The following is a 17,503-nucleotide window of genomic DNA, read 5'->3' on the forward strand; positions in this document are numbered from 1 at the left end:
AAAGAAAATCGTTTTAGAACTTGCACATTCGATGGTTTTGCATTACGTTGCTAGCAATCATCGTGATTGAAAAATCGTAGGTGGGATGAGTCGAGCGTAAAATTATACTTTATTTAGACTATCTTTGATTCAACACAGTCTGTGATTGAACTACCATGCAACGAAATGAGACCTCTAAAAGTTGTATAATGGAAGTGTGATAAAACGAAACGTAAAGTTTAAGGATCAACAACTTAAAAAAGACTAAAATATTCCCGCATTTTCATAAAACTACATAAAATCCAACTGTGTAGTAATTGGAAATTCTTTTGAGGCATTTCATAGGTGAGAGAGATTCGGGAATTTACTTTTTCTCATAGCTTTTGAAATTACTTTAAAAAAAGTCAAAAGTTCAAAAACTGCTCATGATAATTGCTTTTTGGCCAATGATTTTTTTTCTTTAACAAACTATAACACTTTCAATATTTTCCCCTTTTAACTTTTGAATAAAATCAACGAACGTCATCAGAGCATTCAATTCTCCCGACTGGAAAATCAAGTCTATCGCTATGTCCCTTTCACTGGTGAATTCTACCATTGACTCAATTTAGTGTCTTTTTTTCGAGATTCAAAATAAAATCTTACCGATTTTTGCCAGACGGGATCAGTGATACGCAAGCCACGCTACAGGCCAGAGTACATTGACTTGGAAGTCGCTTCGGATCCAACAGGAATGCATTTGATTAGTCATTTAGAATGAACTTTGACCTTCAATTAAATTCAAATTGAAGCTAAAATGCTAGAAATGTTACAAAGTGATCATTTTCACCCCTGCAGTATCCCGATTTTGTGTACAAATTGACAATGGACTGTAAAAAAATACGTGAAAAAGTGTACATTAGCCGGGAATGACACAACTGCCACCACACTTAAAGTTGATGTTCACGAAGAGATCATGCAGGCTTGTCCCGAAAAAAAAAACAATTTGTTTCGGTTGAGGATGTCAGTACCAGTGCTGAAAATGTCAGGGGTCATGACGCGAAAATCGGCAACGCTGACACGAATTTTTGAGATCCATTCACTGAACCGCAAAATCGTGACATAAACAAACCCGGCGCAGTCGTGAGTGCCCTAGCTCACTGAGCAGCTGCACTGTGTAACAGTAGTCGACTAACGCTCATTCGACGTTGCACGCACACACATAAAGAAACAAGTTTTTACACAAAACGTTCTTTTTATGCGTGGAAATGTAATTTTGAAAATAAGTTATGGTTGTTTTAAGTGTTTTGCACAGTCTACAACCATTCAATTGTTTGAAAATAGTCAAAATAGTGTTTAAAGAGGATTTTACGAGTCAGTCATATGACACGAATTGAGTGAGTGTAGCTCATTTTCTCACGTCTCTCATTCGATGAGGATTTATCCCGTTGGATTTTTTATAGTCCGAGTGCCGTCACAGGACATCAAATCGCGATGAAGATTTCAAACTAGATGTTCAAATTTCAGGGTGCCCGAAAATAGTTGAGGAGCGATGCTAGTTGATAAACGATGCTCAGATTGGATGGTGTTGGTTGGTACACCAAGAATGGGAAAAAAGAAAATTAAAATATATATTTTATTTTAGGGCCATCCAAAAACTACGTAGACAGTTTGAGTTTGGGATGGATGGGAGGGTTTGGTGATTGTCCACGCCCCATACAAAAAAAATGTGTTTAGACAATTGTTCACGAGAGAAGAAGGAGAGGGGAGAACAACAAATAAAAATGAAACACATTTTTAACCCATCAATCGAACCAGTGATTCCTAGTTACAACTGGAAAAATACAATATTATCCATTAAATAAACGATCAAATGATCTTTATCGACATTGTAGTGCTTTGTAGTGAATAAATTTATTTCGATAAACTTTCCCATTACGGGCTCTCCGATGTAGCAAAGGTGTGTAGTTCCAACATGTCAGTAATGTCGAGTAATATGCATTCGGGAGAAAACAATCAACATTCAATCATCAACTCATTATTTACATTGACTTTGACGCGATGAGAGCAACTGTTGTGCTGAATGCCTCAATTAGGGTCATGCAAGCCGAATAAAAAAAACACGACGAGCTGCCAACTTGCTAGAATGCAAACACAACATCGTTTCACAGTTATAAATGCATTCACTTAGTGAAAAGTGGGCGGGTGGGATAATATTTGAACAATTTTGCTCTAAACTAACTGGACGCTTGTCGTTTTTTTTTTCATCTTCTCCCACATGAATGTCGATTACGAAATCCGCTGACGGGTCGGAAACAATTAGCACTGCTGATAATTACGATTTCAGCGAATATCTGGACGGGAATGCGCTGTATGCAGTGGAGGGTACAGTGCATTGTTCAGTGGAATAGATTAGTGTAAATATAATTGTTGCAAGGGTTTCAATTAGATCTGTTCGTGTCAACGGGAGCACGCATGTCGGACAGTGGATTGATTGGTCAAAATACACGTTTTGTTATTATATTTTTATTATATTTGTTAGTAGTTTATGCAACAAGTTGCAAAATGGAGACTTTTTTTCGAGGTTTACCAATAAGGTTGATATACATCAATTCCATTTGAAAAGAGCCTAAACCAAGGAGGCGACATCTATATCTCACTACAGGCAGCTTGACCGCAGCCATCAGGGAACTGTCATTTACGGCACCAAAACAAAGCCGGTACTAAAGAACAGCTGTTTTAACGGAACCAAAACAAATCAACTGCGCTGTGTAAAAAGTACAAAAACTGATTATTTTTTTCATGTAAAATTATATCGCAATTCAAGTTTAAAAGGTAGAACACATCTGGCCGATAACTTCATTTAAAGTTGTACTTTTATCACATGAAACATTTAACTGAAGTACTGTGTATTTTGACTTTTACTACAGTAAATCAGAATTTAGGCTGGTACAAATCTTATTTAAAGTCTTTGTCCCCCCCCCTTCAAAGCTGGCCCGAAAAATCAGGGGACAAAATTTTTTTTTTAAAAAAGAACTTCAAAATTTAATGGAAATTCGTTTCCCTGTATTTTTTAGCATATTTGAGTTTTTTTTTAATTTTCGATGTTTAAGCTTTTTTTCGCTATTATTTTGTTTTCATCAAAATTTGATTTATTTTTTATTTTTTTTTGAAATTCAATGATTGCAAAACAACTGAACTAGTGTAAAACACATTTTAAACACTTTTCCAATGCTGAATGCTGAAAAAATGGTGAAACTATGGCTTGTTATTTCAATGTTTACATTTTTTTTATTTTTTATAAGGTCGTTGCAAATATTTTTCAAAGTTTATGTGCACCCCCCCCCCCCCCCCTTCAAAGTTGGCCTGAATAATCAGGGGCAAATTTTTGTTTTCAAAAACTTCAAAATGTTAATGAAAATTTAAGTTTAATCAACTGAAAACCAGTTAAAATGCATTTTCCCGCGTTTATAATCAGCATGTTTGAACTCCTGTAACCATTTTAAATTTTCATCAAATACCAATGTACATTCTCACGATTTTTTTTTAACGAAAAACAAAATTCCATCAATTTCTCGATATTTTAAAACTAATTATTGGAAAGCAAATGTTGAAACCTAGGCTTGTAATTTAAATTTTTATATTTTTTTGCTCCCCCCCCCTCGACTTTGGTCAGAGCCGAGGGACATAAACTTCAAAAAATATTTGCAACGGCCTAATAAGGCCGATGCAAATATTTAAAAAAGTTTTTGTCCCTCGGCCCTGGCCGAGGTCAAGGGGGCAAAAAATAAAAAATATAAAAATTTAAATAACAAACCATAAGTGTTTTAAAATGCATTTTACACTAGTTCAGTTGTTTTGCAATCATTAGTTTTCAAAAATCTAAGATCTGACAAAAACAAAAATTGTATCGAAAAAAGATTTTGCATCGAAAATTTTCAAAAATCTTATGATTTTTTAATAAACCCAAACATGTTAAAAATGATTTTAAACGCAGGAGAATGTATTTTAATTTGATTTCAACTGGTTGCACTTGAATTTTCATTGAAATTTTTAAGTTTATTTTAAAAATATTTTTTTTTGCCCCCTGATTTTTCGGGCCAATTTTGAAGGGGGAGGGGGGGGTGACAAAAACTTTTAAAAATATTTGTACCAGCCTAAACAAAAACAAACAATATTTTTGTTTTTTTCTAGGGGTTGCTTAGCCAAAATAATTAAACCAGTATTTCTTTGTTTGGCCATTAGGGTGACCTACATCGTGCTAGGGTGGCTCAAAAAATTGCATAATTTTCCGCAAAAACCGGCTGTTTGAGAAAAATAGTAAGAAGTTTAAAAATATAGTTTAACATTAATTAAATCATATTATAACTTAAAATGGCGTTTTGACCGTGGACCAAAGCGCCTATGTCTGGAAATATGTGTATCGAATTTCTCGGCAAATTTCATATCATACCATAAAAATGGCGATGTCGAACCGTACGTTTCTGAGATATGATTTTTGAAAATAAAAACTGTGTTTTTCGACGCAAAAACAAGAAAATGACGAAATCGGCAAAAAAAAACAACTTTTTTCACTAAAACTGCTATAACTTCAAAATTTGAGCGATGACCTAAACATGTTTGGGTACCAACATTTTCGTAATTGAAAGACGCAACTTTAGTGAAAAAAGTTGTTTTTCTCTTTTTTTGTCATTTTCCTGTTTATGCGCGTGGCACGTCGAAAAACTCTGTTGTTATTTTCAAAAATCATATCGTGCAAACGTACGGTTCGACATCGCCAATTTTTTTGTGAAATTTTCCGAGGAATCCGTTAAAAATATTTTCAGACATAGGCTATTTGGTCCAGACAAGATCAAAACGCCATTTTAGGTTTTCATTCGACTTTTTCATATGTTAAGCTAGATTTTTGAAACTTCTTACTATTTTTCGCAAATAGCCAAACTAATCATCTTTCTTTTGCGTCTAAGACAGCTAAAAATTTTTTGAAAAAATGTTTTTTTTTTGCGAAAAATGACGAAAATTGCCATTTTTTGAGCCACCCTAGCACGATGTAGGTCTCCCCCTTATGGCCAAACAAAAAAAAATACGGGTCTAATTATTTTGGCCTAGGAACCCCCAGGCAAATTTTGAGCCCGATCGGAGAGCTTTGTTTCGGTTTAGGCTCTTTTCAAATGGAATTGCTGTATAACAAGCGCTAAAAAACATTGTTTACAATTTCGTGAAAGTTTGTTTTCCTGCTGTCGTGCTATCTTGTCGCTCGTGCATTTTGGGTCAAATTGGGTTAAGAACGCCCCTTTGTGCAGCTCTCAACGTCTCACCTTTTAACCTTCGCAGATCCCCAAATTGGATTTCAATCCTGAGATATTCAACTAAAACTAGAAAAACTCCGTGCATCTTTGTCACACTTCATACGAAAACAGTTTCAATCTTGTCGTGCTATCTTGACACTCCCTGAAAATTGATCAAAGTGCAAGGAATTCTGTAGACTGTATTTTTTTTTAATTTTGAATGCCATAACTCATAAAACGTTTGCTAATCAGTGCTAATTGTCAACGAGTAAGGTTCACACGACTGTTTTACGATCCCTGCGAGGTTCTCACGTGTCATCCAATGCTGCGAATGAAATTGCCACCCTGACCCCCCCTTCCTTCTCCCTCCCACACGACGGTCGCAGTCAGATTCGTAAGGGCTGCTCCCGCAGCGGTGTAGTACAGGGTGAAAATAAGCACCTTTGGCGCATATGAATTGATAAATTATGTCTGACCGCGGTTCCGTGAAGCCATTTGCGTCCGAACTGTCGGCGGTGGTGGTGCTGAGTTGCACTCGGAGCTTTCGTTCGGCGAGGTTTCAAGTTCCCAAAAAACGCCATGAACGGGCACCATGCCTCGTACGCCGTCATCGGATACGTGCTGCTGACGGCGGTGGCCGTGCTGGCCGTGTACTACCGGTGGTCCAGGCGGAAGCTGCTCGGTGCGGTGGCCAACATGGACGGACCGCTGTCACTTCCGCTCATTGGCCACGCGTATCTGCTGTTTAAGTTTACATCCGAAGGTGGGAGAATTTTGTGTGTTTGGTGTGAAGTGATTATTATAAGAAAGTTTCAAAAATATAATTGTTTTGTGAATGTTGTTGTGGCGTGGAAGGCTAGTGAGTGGACTGCAGAAAAGACCGTAGAAATTCAAAAATCTACTAAGTGAAATGTTTCAAAAGAAGTGTTTAGTTTTCTCATGAAATGGATTTATAAAAAAAAGTGCGTGATAACCATCAGATGAAGCAGATGACAGACAAAATATTGGATGTAATTAGGACTGAGTTAACCTATTTGCGATTGTCCATGCTCCATACAAAAAAGATTTTGGAGCATTGTTCACGACGAGAGGACTTTTCAACACTATTTTGGTTTTTGTGTGAACCACACACACTGACGCCAACAAAAAGCGGGGAAATAAACGTTCCACTGAAGAATCCTATGCAAAAGTGTTTTTCAAAATTGCAAAAAATGTTAAATGCGACTTATAGCAAAATTTTTCATTTTCAGCACTGGTCGAATTAACTGTATGACCGTTGCTGAACAAATCATCATTTTACAAATGGTTGCATAAACTACTGTTTTAACTAAAAACGAGTAAAAAATAGCTTAGTTAGAAGTGTGCAAGCAAGTTCCTATGAAATATCTATGCAATATAATTATTTAAGGCAAATGATTTTTTCTACTTTGGATAGAGTCATCTTTTTCATAATTTCATATTTTTTGGAAAATGAATTTGAATCGAAAATGGACTGACTTTTCTTCAGATTATAGGCATTCTAAGTTAAAATAATTTTATAGTAAATTTTGATATTTAAATAAATGGTTCCATCAAGCCATTAAATATTAATAATTTTATGAAAAAATCATTTTGTAATGAATTTTCAACAAACTTGTAAGTTTGTATTTCATTGAATTATGTAAATTTTATCAAAATTCAAGCAACTTAACTAGTCATCTTTAAATTACATTTACTTTTAATTGGCATCTTTCAAAAATCACTGTGAATTTTGATGTCACCCTGAAATGAAATTAGAATTTTCAACGCAACTTTTTAAAAGACTGTTGAGAAAAATCTTTTGAATTTTTTTGTCAAACTTGAATCGTTTAGAAAATGTGTTCTCAAAATTTAAAAAAATTAACCTTTTCCTATGACCATCCTTCTTTTTCTGATCTTTTCGACAAAAATAATTTCAAAATATTTTAATTTGGTCTAAAATATAAAGTGAGGATTATTATCCATTTTCAGACCTTTTCAAAAGTTAGTCAAAACGTACTCAAAACGTACTCACAAGGCAAATAAGAACTAAAAATATAAAATTGAAATTATATGCAATGGTTTGAGCATTTCAATGAAAAAAGTGTTTTAAAATACATTTTAAACCAGTCCTGTTGATTTGCAATCATTAGTTTTCAAAAAATCTAAGAACTAATTTTTTTTTTCGCGAACAACAAAACTTTTCGCGGTACTTTACAATGGAATTTCACATAAATTGAAAATATTTTTAATCGAGCCCAAACATGCTCAATTGTTTTCAATTGATATGACTTTTATTTCTTTAAACTTTAAAGTTAAAAAATGTTTTTGCCCCTTAGTTTTTCAGACCTATTGTAAGTTTGACAAAACTTTGAAAAATATTTAAAACTGCCTAAGAAGGACTACTAAAAGAAAATAGGTACACTTTAGAAATACTTATTTTTATTTTACTTTTTCTCTAAAAGTTGGAGTTTCAAATATTAAAATACGTATTTCTTTAAGTTTTAAATTTTCAAAAAATGTTTGATATATTAAAGTGGACTCAAAAGTACAACTTTTGGGCATTAGTGCATGACTAATCATTGATGATGCAAAATCTGGTTCCAGAGAAATTTCGAAAAATATTGAAAAAGTGGTCAAGAAAATTTCCAAATTTGCAGTCGAAAAGTATTTTACCAAAATTTGATACGTGCTTTTATATTGGAGTTGTAGTCATCTTTGGGTTATAATTTTCGGAAATTTCGTCATCTTTCGTTTAAAAAAACTTTATGGAGAAAAGCCACCTCGGAAAAATATTTTTCAAAAGCTGGGAAAATTTTCAAAAATTTTCTCTTTGAAACTTTGAAAATGGGACAAATATTTTTCTGAGAACAGCCTCACAAAGAATTCGTTTCGATGAAAATGAGTCTTTCAAAGTATCTCCTTATAAGTCTGTAATTTCGAACTCCAGATTTTCTGATCTTTTCGATAAAAATAATTTCAAAATATTTTAATTTGGTCTAAAGTATAAAGTGAGGATTATTATCCATATTCAGACCTTTTCAAAAGTTAGTCAAAACGTACTCAAACTTTTCCCATTTATCAAAAACCGAGATATTTGCAAAATATTTTGACTTTAGGCTGATACAGGAAAAAAACTTTTATTTGTGATGTAATATTGCCTCAATTTAGACTGAAAAATGGCATTACAACTAAAAATTGGTAATTTAAGACATGTTTAGAGGGAAAACTACACATTTTTTCTGACATAAAATATTTACTTATTCCTAGATGTAATATTACCATGATTTTTTTAACTATCTACATAATGTTAAAAATGTTTGAAGCTTTTATTATTTTTTGTTTAATTTTTTTAATCCGATAAAATATATTTCGTCCCTTAACTCCCAACTCGTCCTTCCAGCGGCCATCTTCCGCAACTTCACCGAGATGGCCAAGCTGTACACCTCGCCGGTCTGCTTCAACATCGGGCCGCTGGTCCACGTGGCGCTGTTCACCCCGGAGCACCTGCAGATCGTGCTGAACTCTCCGTACTGCACCAGCAAACCGCGCCAGTACGGGTTCTTCGGCGTGAATCGGGGCCTTTTCTCGGCGCCCGGCCCATTGTGGAAGAGCCAGCGGCGGAATTTGAACTTGTCGTTTGGGAGTGCCATCTTGAGCAGCTTTCTGGGAATCTTCAACGAGAAGAGCTCGATTCTGGTGGAGAATTTGGCGGCGTACGTCGGCCAGCCGCAGCGTGACATTTCGCACGATATTGCCAAGTGTTTTCTGGATACGATTTACTGTAAGGACGGGTTTGGGGTGATGAGTTTTGGTGATGTTGAGGTTTTTATTTCGTTCTAGCGACGGCATTTGGGTTGAACTTTGATTTGCAACGGACCGCCAAGGGGGATCACATCTTGCAGATTCAGGAAGAGTTTATTGATCTTGTTACGAGGCGAATATTCTCCCCGATGAAGTATCCGGAATTCCTGTTTCGAATGACAAAAGATTACAAAAAACAGCAGGAGGTTCTGGAGTTTATGCGAGACACGTCGCTCAAAGTGATGGAGACTAAGATTGGCGATGATGGATTGGCTTCCAAGCTGGACGTCAACAGCAATGAAGAAGAAAACTTGGATGGAAAGTCACCTCAGATATTCTTGGATAGTTTGATGGATTTGGCTAGGAAATCCGAAGATTTCACGATGAAGGATATCATCGATAACTTAATCACGATTATAGTAGCTGGAAATGACACAACCGCTACAACTTTAAGTAACTTAATGCTCATGTTGGCGATCCACCAGGATGTTCAGGAACGAGTTTACCAAGAGATTATGCAAGCTTGTCCAGCAAAGGATCAGTTTGTATCGCAAGAAGATGTCGGTATGCTCACTTATACCGAAATGGTTTGCAAGGAAACGATGAGACTGTTCCCCATTGCGCCACTGATTGGTCGAGTAACGACCCAGGAAATAAAACTGGATGGTAAGTCGGATCTTCGAGGAACGACTCAACGGTAAACTAACAAGCCACCTTTTCAGACAAGAACTCCATACCGGCGAACGCAACGATCGTGGCGGTCATCTACCAGGTGCATCGAGATCCGTCGATTTGGGGCCCGGAACCGGAAAAGTTCAACCCGGATCACTTCCTGCCGGAGAATTGCTCCCGAAGACATCCGTACGCGTACGTTCCGTTCAGTGCCGGTCCACGGAACTGCATTGGGCTGCGGTACGCGTGGATTTCGATGAAGATCTTGATCGCGCACGTACTTCGGAGGTACCGGCTGAGGACAACACTCACGATGGAATCGATCAAGATGAAGGACTCGATCATTCTGAGAATCTCCAACGGTTGTCTGGTGACGCTGGAGGAGCGAATGTGATGTGACTGTTGAAAAACTTCCTATTCCTATCCTGGCTGAATCTGAAGTCAATATACCGAACAGTGATGTGATCTAGCATATTGAAACAATAGTTGTCCTTGATCAGAAACTTGCAACACTGTATCTACCAAGCCTGAATATTTAGAGCAACATTTTTTTATTGTTTTACTCCAACTTTTCAGGTTTATATTTTGCCGTGTTGATCTAAACCATTAACGATCTCCTTAACTTGTTAGACATTGCAAAGTAGTGTTTCAACCGTTTCATAACTGTACTGCATGATTCCTGCTGTTATGAAATTTTCAATAAATAAATTATAACCATTATTGTTTTTATTTATATGCTTAAGTCATAGTCATGTTTGAAATTTTCATTTGTTTTCTATTACCAAAATAAAAATGATTATGATCAGCTTGTTGCTTTAAAACATCGAAGTATGCAATCCATCCGACTGGATACCGAAGTCCATCGCGTATGGCCTTTTCACTGGTGAATTCTACCATTGATCTGTTTTAGTGTTTCTTTTTTCGCGACTCAAAATAAATTCTTTCAACTTTGACCACGTGATCCACCAATGGTCCAGAAGGAAGACCCTGGCGCCAGTGGTCAACATGGACGGACCGCCCGCGTTGCAGTGTTTGGAAATCTACACATGATGCTGAAATTGACTTCTTCGAATTTGGAAAAAAATACGTCGGTCATATGATATTTTTACCCCTCCACTATCCCGATTTTTTTCGTACAGACTGACTTCGGACTAAAAACAGCAACTTATTTTTCACAAAAACTCAATTTCCTAAAATACGTATTTTTTTATCTTAGAATTTTTTTGATATGTTTTAGGTGACGAAAAACCGCAACTTTTGAGCCATAGAGAAGCATTGTCAAAAAATCATAAAAAGGCCAAAATATTGAATGTTTGGCAATTTAAAATTTAGTTGCTGACATATTGACATTAGAAAATGCCACAGTAACAGTTCAATAGGGCGTATCTGCGTTTGTAAACAAGCAGTCTTTTCGGATTATCATCATCCTACACATCGTTGGTTAGGTAATAGAAATAAAATAGAATAATAGAAATAGAACCTTTCCAACGAGTCCAAAACATTAAAGATCTGGCAACCCTGCCTTGAGTTAAGATCACTTAATTGATATTTGTGTACTTTGTATCTAAACAAATAATTGAGGAAATTTGTGTCCAAACCCATCTTATTATCCATTGTTGGTAAAAATTGAGGAAGGCATCAACCACATAGGTGGATTGAGTGAACTTAAAAAAATGTAGAAATGGTCACAAATGGTCACTATTTTCCAAAATCGAAAATCTGAAACTGTTTAACTAAAATCAAACTTTCGGTGGTTATATCTTCAAAACGGAGCCCTTTATCAAAAAATGTATAAAGTAAATTTTGGTATAAAATTTATTTTACCCAAAAATCACTATTTTCTCAAAACTTCCTAACTTGACGGCAGATTTTTTTTCGAGATTTTTGATATGTTTTAGAGGACAAAAATCCGCAACTTTTTAGCCATATAGAAACATGGTCAAAAAATCTGCCGCCGAGTTATGAATTTTGAAAAACAGTGATTTGTGGAAAAATTGAAGTTTCATGCAAAAACAAGTTTGACATTATTTTTTAATGCAAAATTGAATTTGCAATCGAAAAGTACCTTACAGATTTTTTGATAAAGTGCTCCATTTTCAAGATATAGCCACCGAAAGTTTGATTTTAGTTTTTCAGTTTTTAAAAATAGTTATCATTAGTGACCATTTCTAAAAATATGTTTTTTGAGAAGTTCAGAAAATTGGCTATAAAATTGAAAATTTGCGATTTTTTTTGGGAAATTGAGTTTTAGTGAAAAAAAAGTTGATAAAAAATCTGCAAGTTTTTTTCCGTGTACCTATTTTTTTCTCAAAAGTCCTTAACAATACCTACAACTTTGCCGAAGACACCAAATTGATCAGAAAATTCACTCAAAAGTTACAGCTGTTTGAATATTTACATACCATTTTTGTATGGACAGCAGCCAAAATTGTATGGAGACTTGTATGGATGAACCAATAACACAAAATAGTTTATTTGGTCATAGGAAGGCCCCCACAAAGTTTGAGCCAAATAAAAAAATACAAATAAAATCGATTTCCGGTTTTGGTAGAGAATTGCTCAATAGCATCAACAATACCTACAACTTTACCGATCATCTGATCAGAAAATTCACTCAAAAGCTAAAGCTGTTTGAATATTTAGGGGGAATAAACCCATTTTAAGCCTTATAAGCGGTCGTGTTTGAATGATGCTGGATAATCTGGAGTGTTCCTTGAAATTTACTAAAACCAAGTACACCAACGAGTAGAGCAACTTTTTGTGAACATTTATGGTTATTTTCACTTTTATTGAAAGTTATTCTATTCCTTTTACAAGCATATGAAAAAAATATTTCCAAAATGAATTCTAATGAAACGAGTGCATTGGGCCACGCCCATTTTCCTATTTTCAGCTTAGTTCTTTTCCTTCCAGCGCTTTGCTTACAGAAAAAAAAAATGATGGTAATATTCATCAGGAAATGGTGACAGATTTTGTGGCAAAATAAATGATAAATTTTACCCCAGAAAATGATGAATTTTCATCAATTTTTGAAGAATATTCATCAGATTCACATTTTTACACATTTTTTATGTAATATTACACAAATAAAGAGGTAATATTCAACCTACCAAATTTTCAACATTCCAAAATTCAACTTTTTTTTTCTGTGTAGTGCTGCCAAAATTGATGAAATTTTAAGCGAACACTAACGTACACAGAAAAAAAAGTTGAATTTTGGAATGTTGAAAATTTGGTAGGTTGAATATTACTTCTTTATTTGTGTAATATCACATAAAAAAATGTGTAAAAATGTGAACCTGATGAATATTCATCAAAAACTGATGAAAATTCATAATTTTTTGGGGTAAAATTTATCATTTATTTTGCCACAAAATCTGTCACCATTTCCTGATGAATATTACCATCATTTTTTTCTGTGTAAAGTAGCATTTATAGAGAAAATTTCCTGGCATCTCTGGCTCAAACCAACAGGCGCTGCTGGTGGTGGTGGTGGCCACCCTTTGTTCTTTATTTGCCTTCGCTCCTCGCTTGGTTTTCTTAAGCCTTCGATTGGAATGGGTCGTCAAAATTGAAACGTCAAAAGACTTTGCACGTTTGTTTTTTTTATGGCGCTTGCTAATTATTTACATGTAAAATGCTATGAGACGCGGGTTCGATTCCCGCCTTATCCACTGAGCTTCTATCGGATGGTGAAGTAAAACGTCGGTCCCGGTTTCTCCTGTCTCGTCAGAGGCGCTGGAGCAGAAATCCCACGTTAGAGGAAGGCCATGCCCCGGGGGGCGTAGTGCCAATAGTTTCGGGATTATATTTCAAGTGAGTGATCAACTAATGTGCAAAAGAACACGTTGCCGAAAGTTGGGGGCAGTTTTGTAGCGAAATCGCCGTGAAAAAGTAAGCGAAAGTGAAAAGTTGATTTTGGCGATATTTATTAAGCGTTTGAGGGTTTCTCGTGAGTGTCACTGTGTGTGCCACCAAAATGATGAGAAATGGTCTAGCAAAATAGAAATTATGATCAAAAGTGCATTAAATTTGATCTTTTTGGCCAGTAAGTGGCATACATTTGAGTGCTTACCCGAGGCGGTGCTGTTGCTGGTAAGTATATCGAGGTTTTTAAGCGAAGATGGCGTTTGAATGGTGAACGCCCGAAATGTCAAAATCACGCAGTGGTACCAACATTACGGAACAAGTGTGCCATGGCATGACAGCCACATTTTTTTTCTAATGTTGGTGCTACTGCGCGATTTTGACATTTCGGGCGTTCACCATTCAAACGCCATCTTCGCTTAAAAACCTGGATAGCCTAAATAGTATTTTTGGAGCTTTAAATGAGCATCAAACGCTTCGTATGACGAAGATAGGTGTTTGATTGGAAAAGGTATATTTCCCCTACATACCATTTGTGTATGGACAGCTGCCAAAAATGTATGGAGGCTTGTATGGCAGAACCAATGACACAAAATAGCTTCTTTGGTCATATGGAAGGTCCCCACAATGTTTGAGCAAAATAAAAAAATAAAAATGGTCGAAATCAGCCGATTTTGTAGAGAATTGTTCAAATTTCAATTTTAGATAAGGCGTCATCCATAAAGTGTGTCACGCTCTAAGGGGGGAGGGGGGGGGGGTTTGAGCAAGTGTGACATTGCATGTTATAAGTAGGGGAGAGTGGGGAGACTTGATCCCCGGGGAGACTTGATCCCAAGCCTGTATCTCGTCAGCATGTGGGTAAAACAATTAGCTTTGTTCTAGAAAGTTGTGCGAAATTGATTAAAACTCATTGTAGAAAACAAAGAAAAAAATTAAAAAAATTTTAGATTGAGTTACACACATTTTTCTAAGAAGTGCTGCAAAAAACTTCCAAGAGATCTTTTTTCTTTGTTTTGATAAGTATAGAAAACACTCAAAAATTATTCAAAAAAATATTTTTTATACATGAATTGTTTGATAAACATATCAACTCCAAAACCCTTACGCATTTGACTTTAAATTTATCGTCATACTATTTTTACAATAAATTGTTTAAAAAAGTGCGTTTAGGGAGACTTGATCCCTGCATTTTTACAGTCACTGGAATCAGCCTCAAGATTAAATAATTGGGCTGGGTTTTCGTACATAGTTTTCTTTAGTATAGTTGTATATAACTTACTGCAGTTTGAACCATTTTTCAAAAGTTTTGTAAATAAAAATTACCAGCTTTTATAAACATGCTCAATTTTGGCCTAAAAAAGAAAATTTTATGTTTTTAAATATTTTGCAAGCTAAACTTGTTACATTTTGAACACAAACGTTCAGGTTTAATGTGAAATTGCTGTGACTTATAGAAAATTAAAAGTTTGGATGAATAAGAAACATTTTGCTTAAGATTTCTTCAAAATGTTGAAAGGGGGATCAAGTTACCCCCAACATTTTGAAAATGCCGGTTTAAAATATTTTTTTAAAACGCTTGGCATGATTCGAAGAGTTTATCTGATGAAATACCCTTATCAGCCAAACATAGTTGAATGTTTAAGCTTTCAATTCATGCAAAAAGATCATAGTTTTGTGAGAAATTGACAGAGTTATGTGCGATACAAAAAAAGGGGATCAAGTCTCCCCACTCTCCCTATAGGAAAAGCGTGACAAAGGGGGAGGGGTAAATTTTGGCTGATTTTAGCGTGACGTACTTTGTGGATGAAGCCTAAGCACACTATTCCGGCCAATTCGACGGTGGTTATAAATCTTCCTCAATTGCTACGTAAACCTTTAGAGTGGGGTTCCGACACAGATTATTTCAACCCGAAACGATTCCTGCCGGAAAATTGCACCCAGAGGTAGGTTAGGATCTTGAAAAGTCAGATTCATTCAAAGAGTAAATCTGCTCACTGGGAATACTGACCGGTGGGGGATGGATTTCGAATAACGGCGTGCTGGATTTCCAATCCAGAGGTCGTGAGTTCAATTCTCGTACCGGGATGACGAAGCTTAAAAAAAAAGTTCTCAAATAAAGTTGAGATGTCATTCTCTTTGTAAGGTATACTCGCAGAGATTCTCGCGCCATGTAACAGCAACTTCTAGTATGGCCAAACATGAACGAAATTGAACATTTCCTTATAAATTATAACCCGCATGAGACAAGGTACCAAATGGTCTGATATTTGGCGTGAGAGTCATCACTAGTGTGCCGTTCTAGGGGAACCACACCAGGATATAAAGGTTTAAACCCCCAGTGCAGATTTGACCTTAACTGAGGCCAGCCCAGTTTTAGTGGGTCAAATTTCACGCCACTTGTTGTGTATACGCGATTGTGCGAGAGAAAATTCGAGCGGCGCCCTCCATGGCAAGTCCTATTATAGCTCACTGCTGCTGTGTACCTACCTCGCCACGTGGAGCTGTCGGAGATGAACGCGCGCAGACAACTTTCGGACGGACCCGTTATCACGAGGTAGATAGTTTGGTGTATAGAGGCTTCGGTGTTTTGTCCAAATCATACTGGGAATTTTCGTTAAGGTGATGTTAGTGATTGATTTTTCCGTTCCGTTTTGTTTTTCGTTGCGATTCATGGTGGGTTTAAAAACCAGGTTATGTCATGCTGGTAGCACCATTGTTGAAGCAAATGGTTTAAACTTCACTATTAACGGCTCAAAAGGTTCTGAGCCACCAGGTGAAATAAATGTGCATAAATCCATCGTTTTTCAGCAACTCATTGTGACACCCCCTACAGCGTGGTACAGACCCGTTATGCTATGCTATGCTATGCTATGCTATCCCTCGATTTTCAGCAACTTTTCTGAAGACCTACTAAATCGAAAAGGTCTTGAAAACAGTCGAATAACTCCACGCGTTCGTTTTTCCAAACCATACCATCATATCCAAATAAAATGTCCCTTTCACTGCTGGCTTCTGCCATTGACCTATTTTAGTTTTTTTGTTTCGAATCTTAAATAAATTCTGTCCACTCTTGTTGTGCGGTATCAGAAAGGTGCAAGCAACAGTGAAGAAAAGACTTTTTGTTTTTTTTTTTTGTGAATTCAAGTGAATATCTAGTGCACAATGTATGGGGTGTGTTTCGTGTTGGTTATGATCTTAATTTCCGTGTACTACCAGTGGTCCAGGAGGAAAATAGTGGCTGCTGTTGCAAACATGGACGGGCCCCCCTCGCTGCCACTGATTGGAAATCTCTTTATCCTGTTGAAGTACAATACTGGAGGTGATCATTTCAAAATAAAGCTTTGGATGAAGAATTCTCGAACTGAGGAAACCAAAATAAAAACACTCTTCAGAATATCAAACTCTATTTATTTACAAAAACTCGTCACTTGTGAGGTCAATCCCGAGACCTTTGACATATGGGTAATTCTCCGTCAACTCACACGAAATCGGAAATAAGTTGCCTTGGCCCCTCTTCGATTTGCGTGTATCCAAGCTCAATTTATCGATATTTCGCGATGGAGGGGCGGTACGATCCCTTGCATTTTTGAACATTCGAAAAAAGATTTGTTTTTCAGTGATTTGCAGCCTTATGTTGTGATTTGATGGCGTACTCAGAATTAAAAAAAAAGTATTTTTTTCATAATATTTTCATATTTTCCAGATGTGCTTAGCATAATAGCAAAAATCAATTTCACAAAAATGTATTTTTTCGCCTCCAGAAAAGATCTTCAACTACGTTTCGTCAATCGGAAGAAGCTACAGATATCCAATAAGTATCCACATAGGCCCATTGCTATACGTGTTGTTGGACAATCCAGACCACTTGAAAACAGTGCTGAACTCGAAACACTGCTTGGATAAACTAGGCATGTACG

General features: G+C 36.3%; 2 protein-coding genes across 2 annotated transcripts in view; one reads left to right on the forward strand and one right to left on the reverse strand.

Annotated features, from left to right (window-relative positions):
* The window catches only part of LOC6049617, a 147,762-nt gene that overhangs the window by 8,756 nt on the left and 121,503 nt on the right, over window positions 1–17,503 (reverse strand).
* On the forward strand, window positions 5,747–10,439 carry LOC6049616 (cytochrome P450 4C1). Its single transcript, XM_001866308.2, has 4 exons — window positions 5,747–6,009; window positions 8,647–9,027; window positions 9,087–9,713; window positions 9,770–10,439. The coding sequence occupies exons 1-4, from the start codon at window positions 5,826–5,828 to the stop codon at window positions 10,111–10,113; spliced, it is 1,536 nt and encodes a 511-aa protein (XP_001866343.2). The 5' UTR covers window positions 5,747–5,825; the 3' UTR covers window positions 10,114–10,439.

This window comes from Culex quinquefasciatus, chromosome 3, assembly GCF_015732765.1.
Source record: "Culex quinquefasciatus strain JHB chromosome 3, VPISU_Cqui_1.0_pri_paternal, whole genome shotgun sequence".
Taxonomy (NCBI): domain Eukaryota; kingdom Metazoa; phylum Arthropoda; class Insecta; order Diptera; family Culicidae; genus Culex; species Culex quinquefasciatus.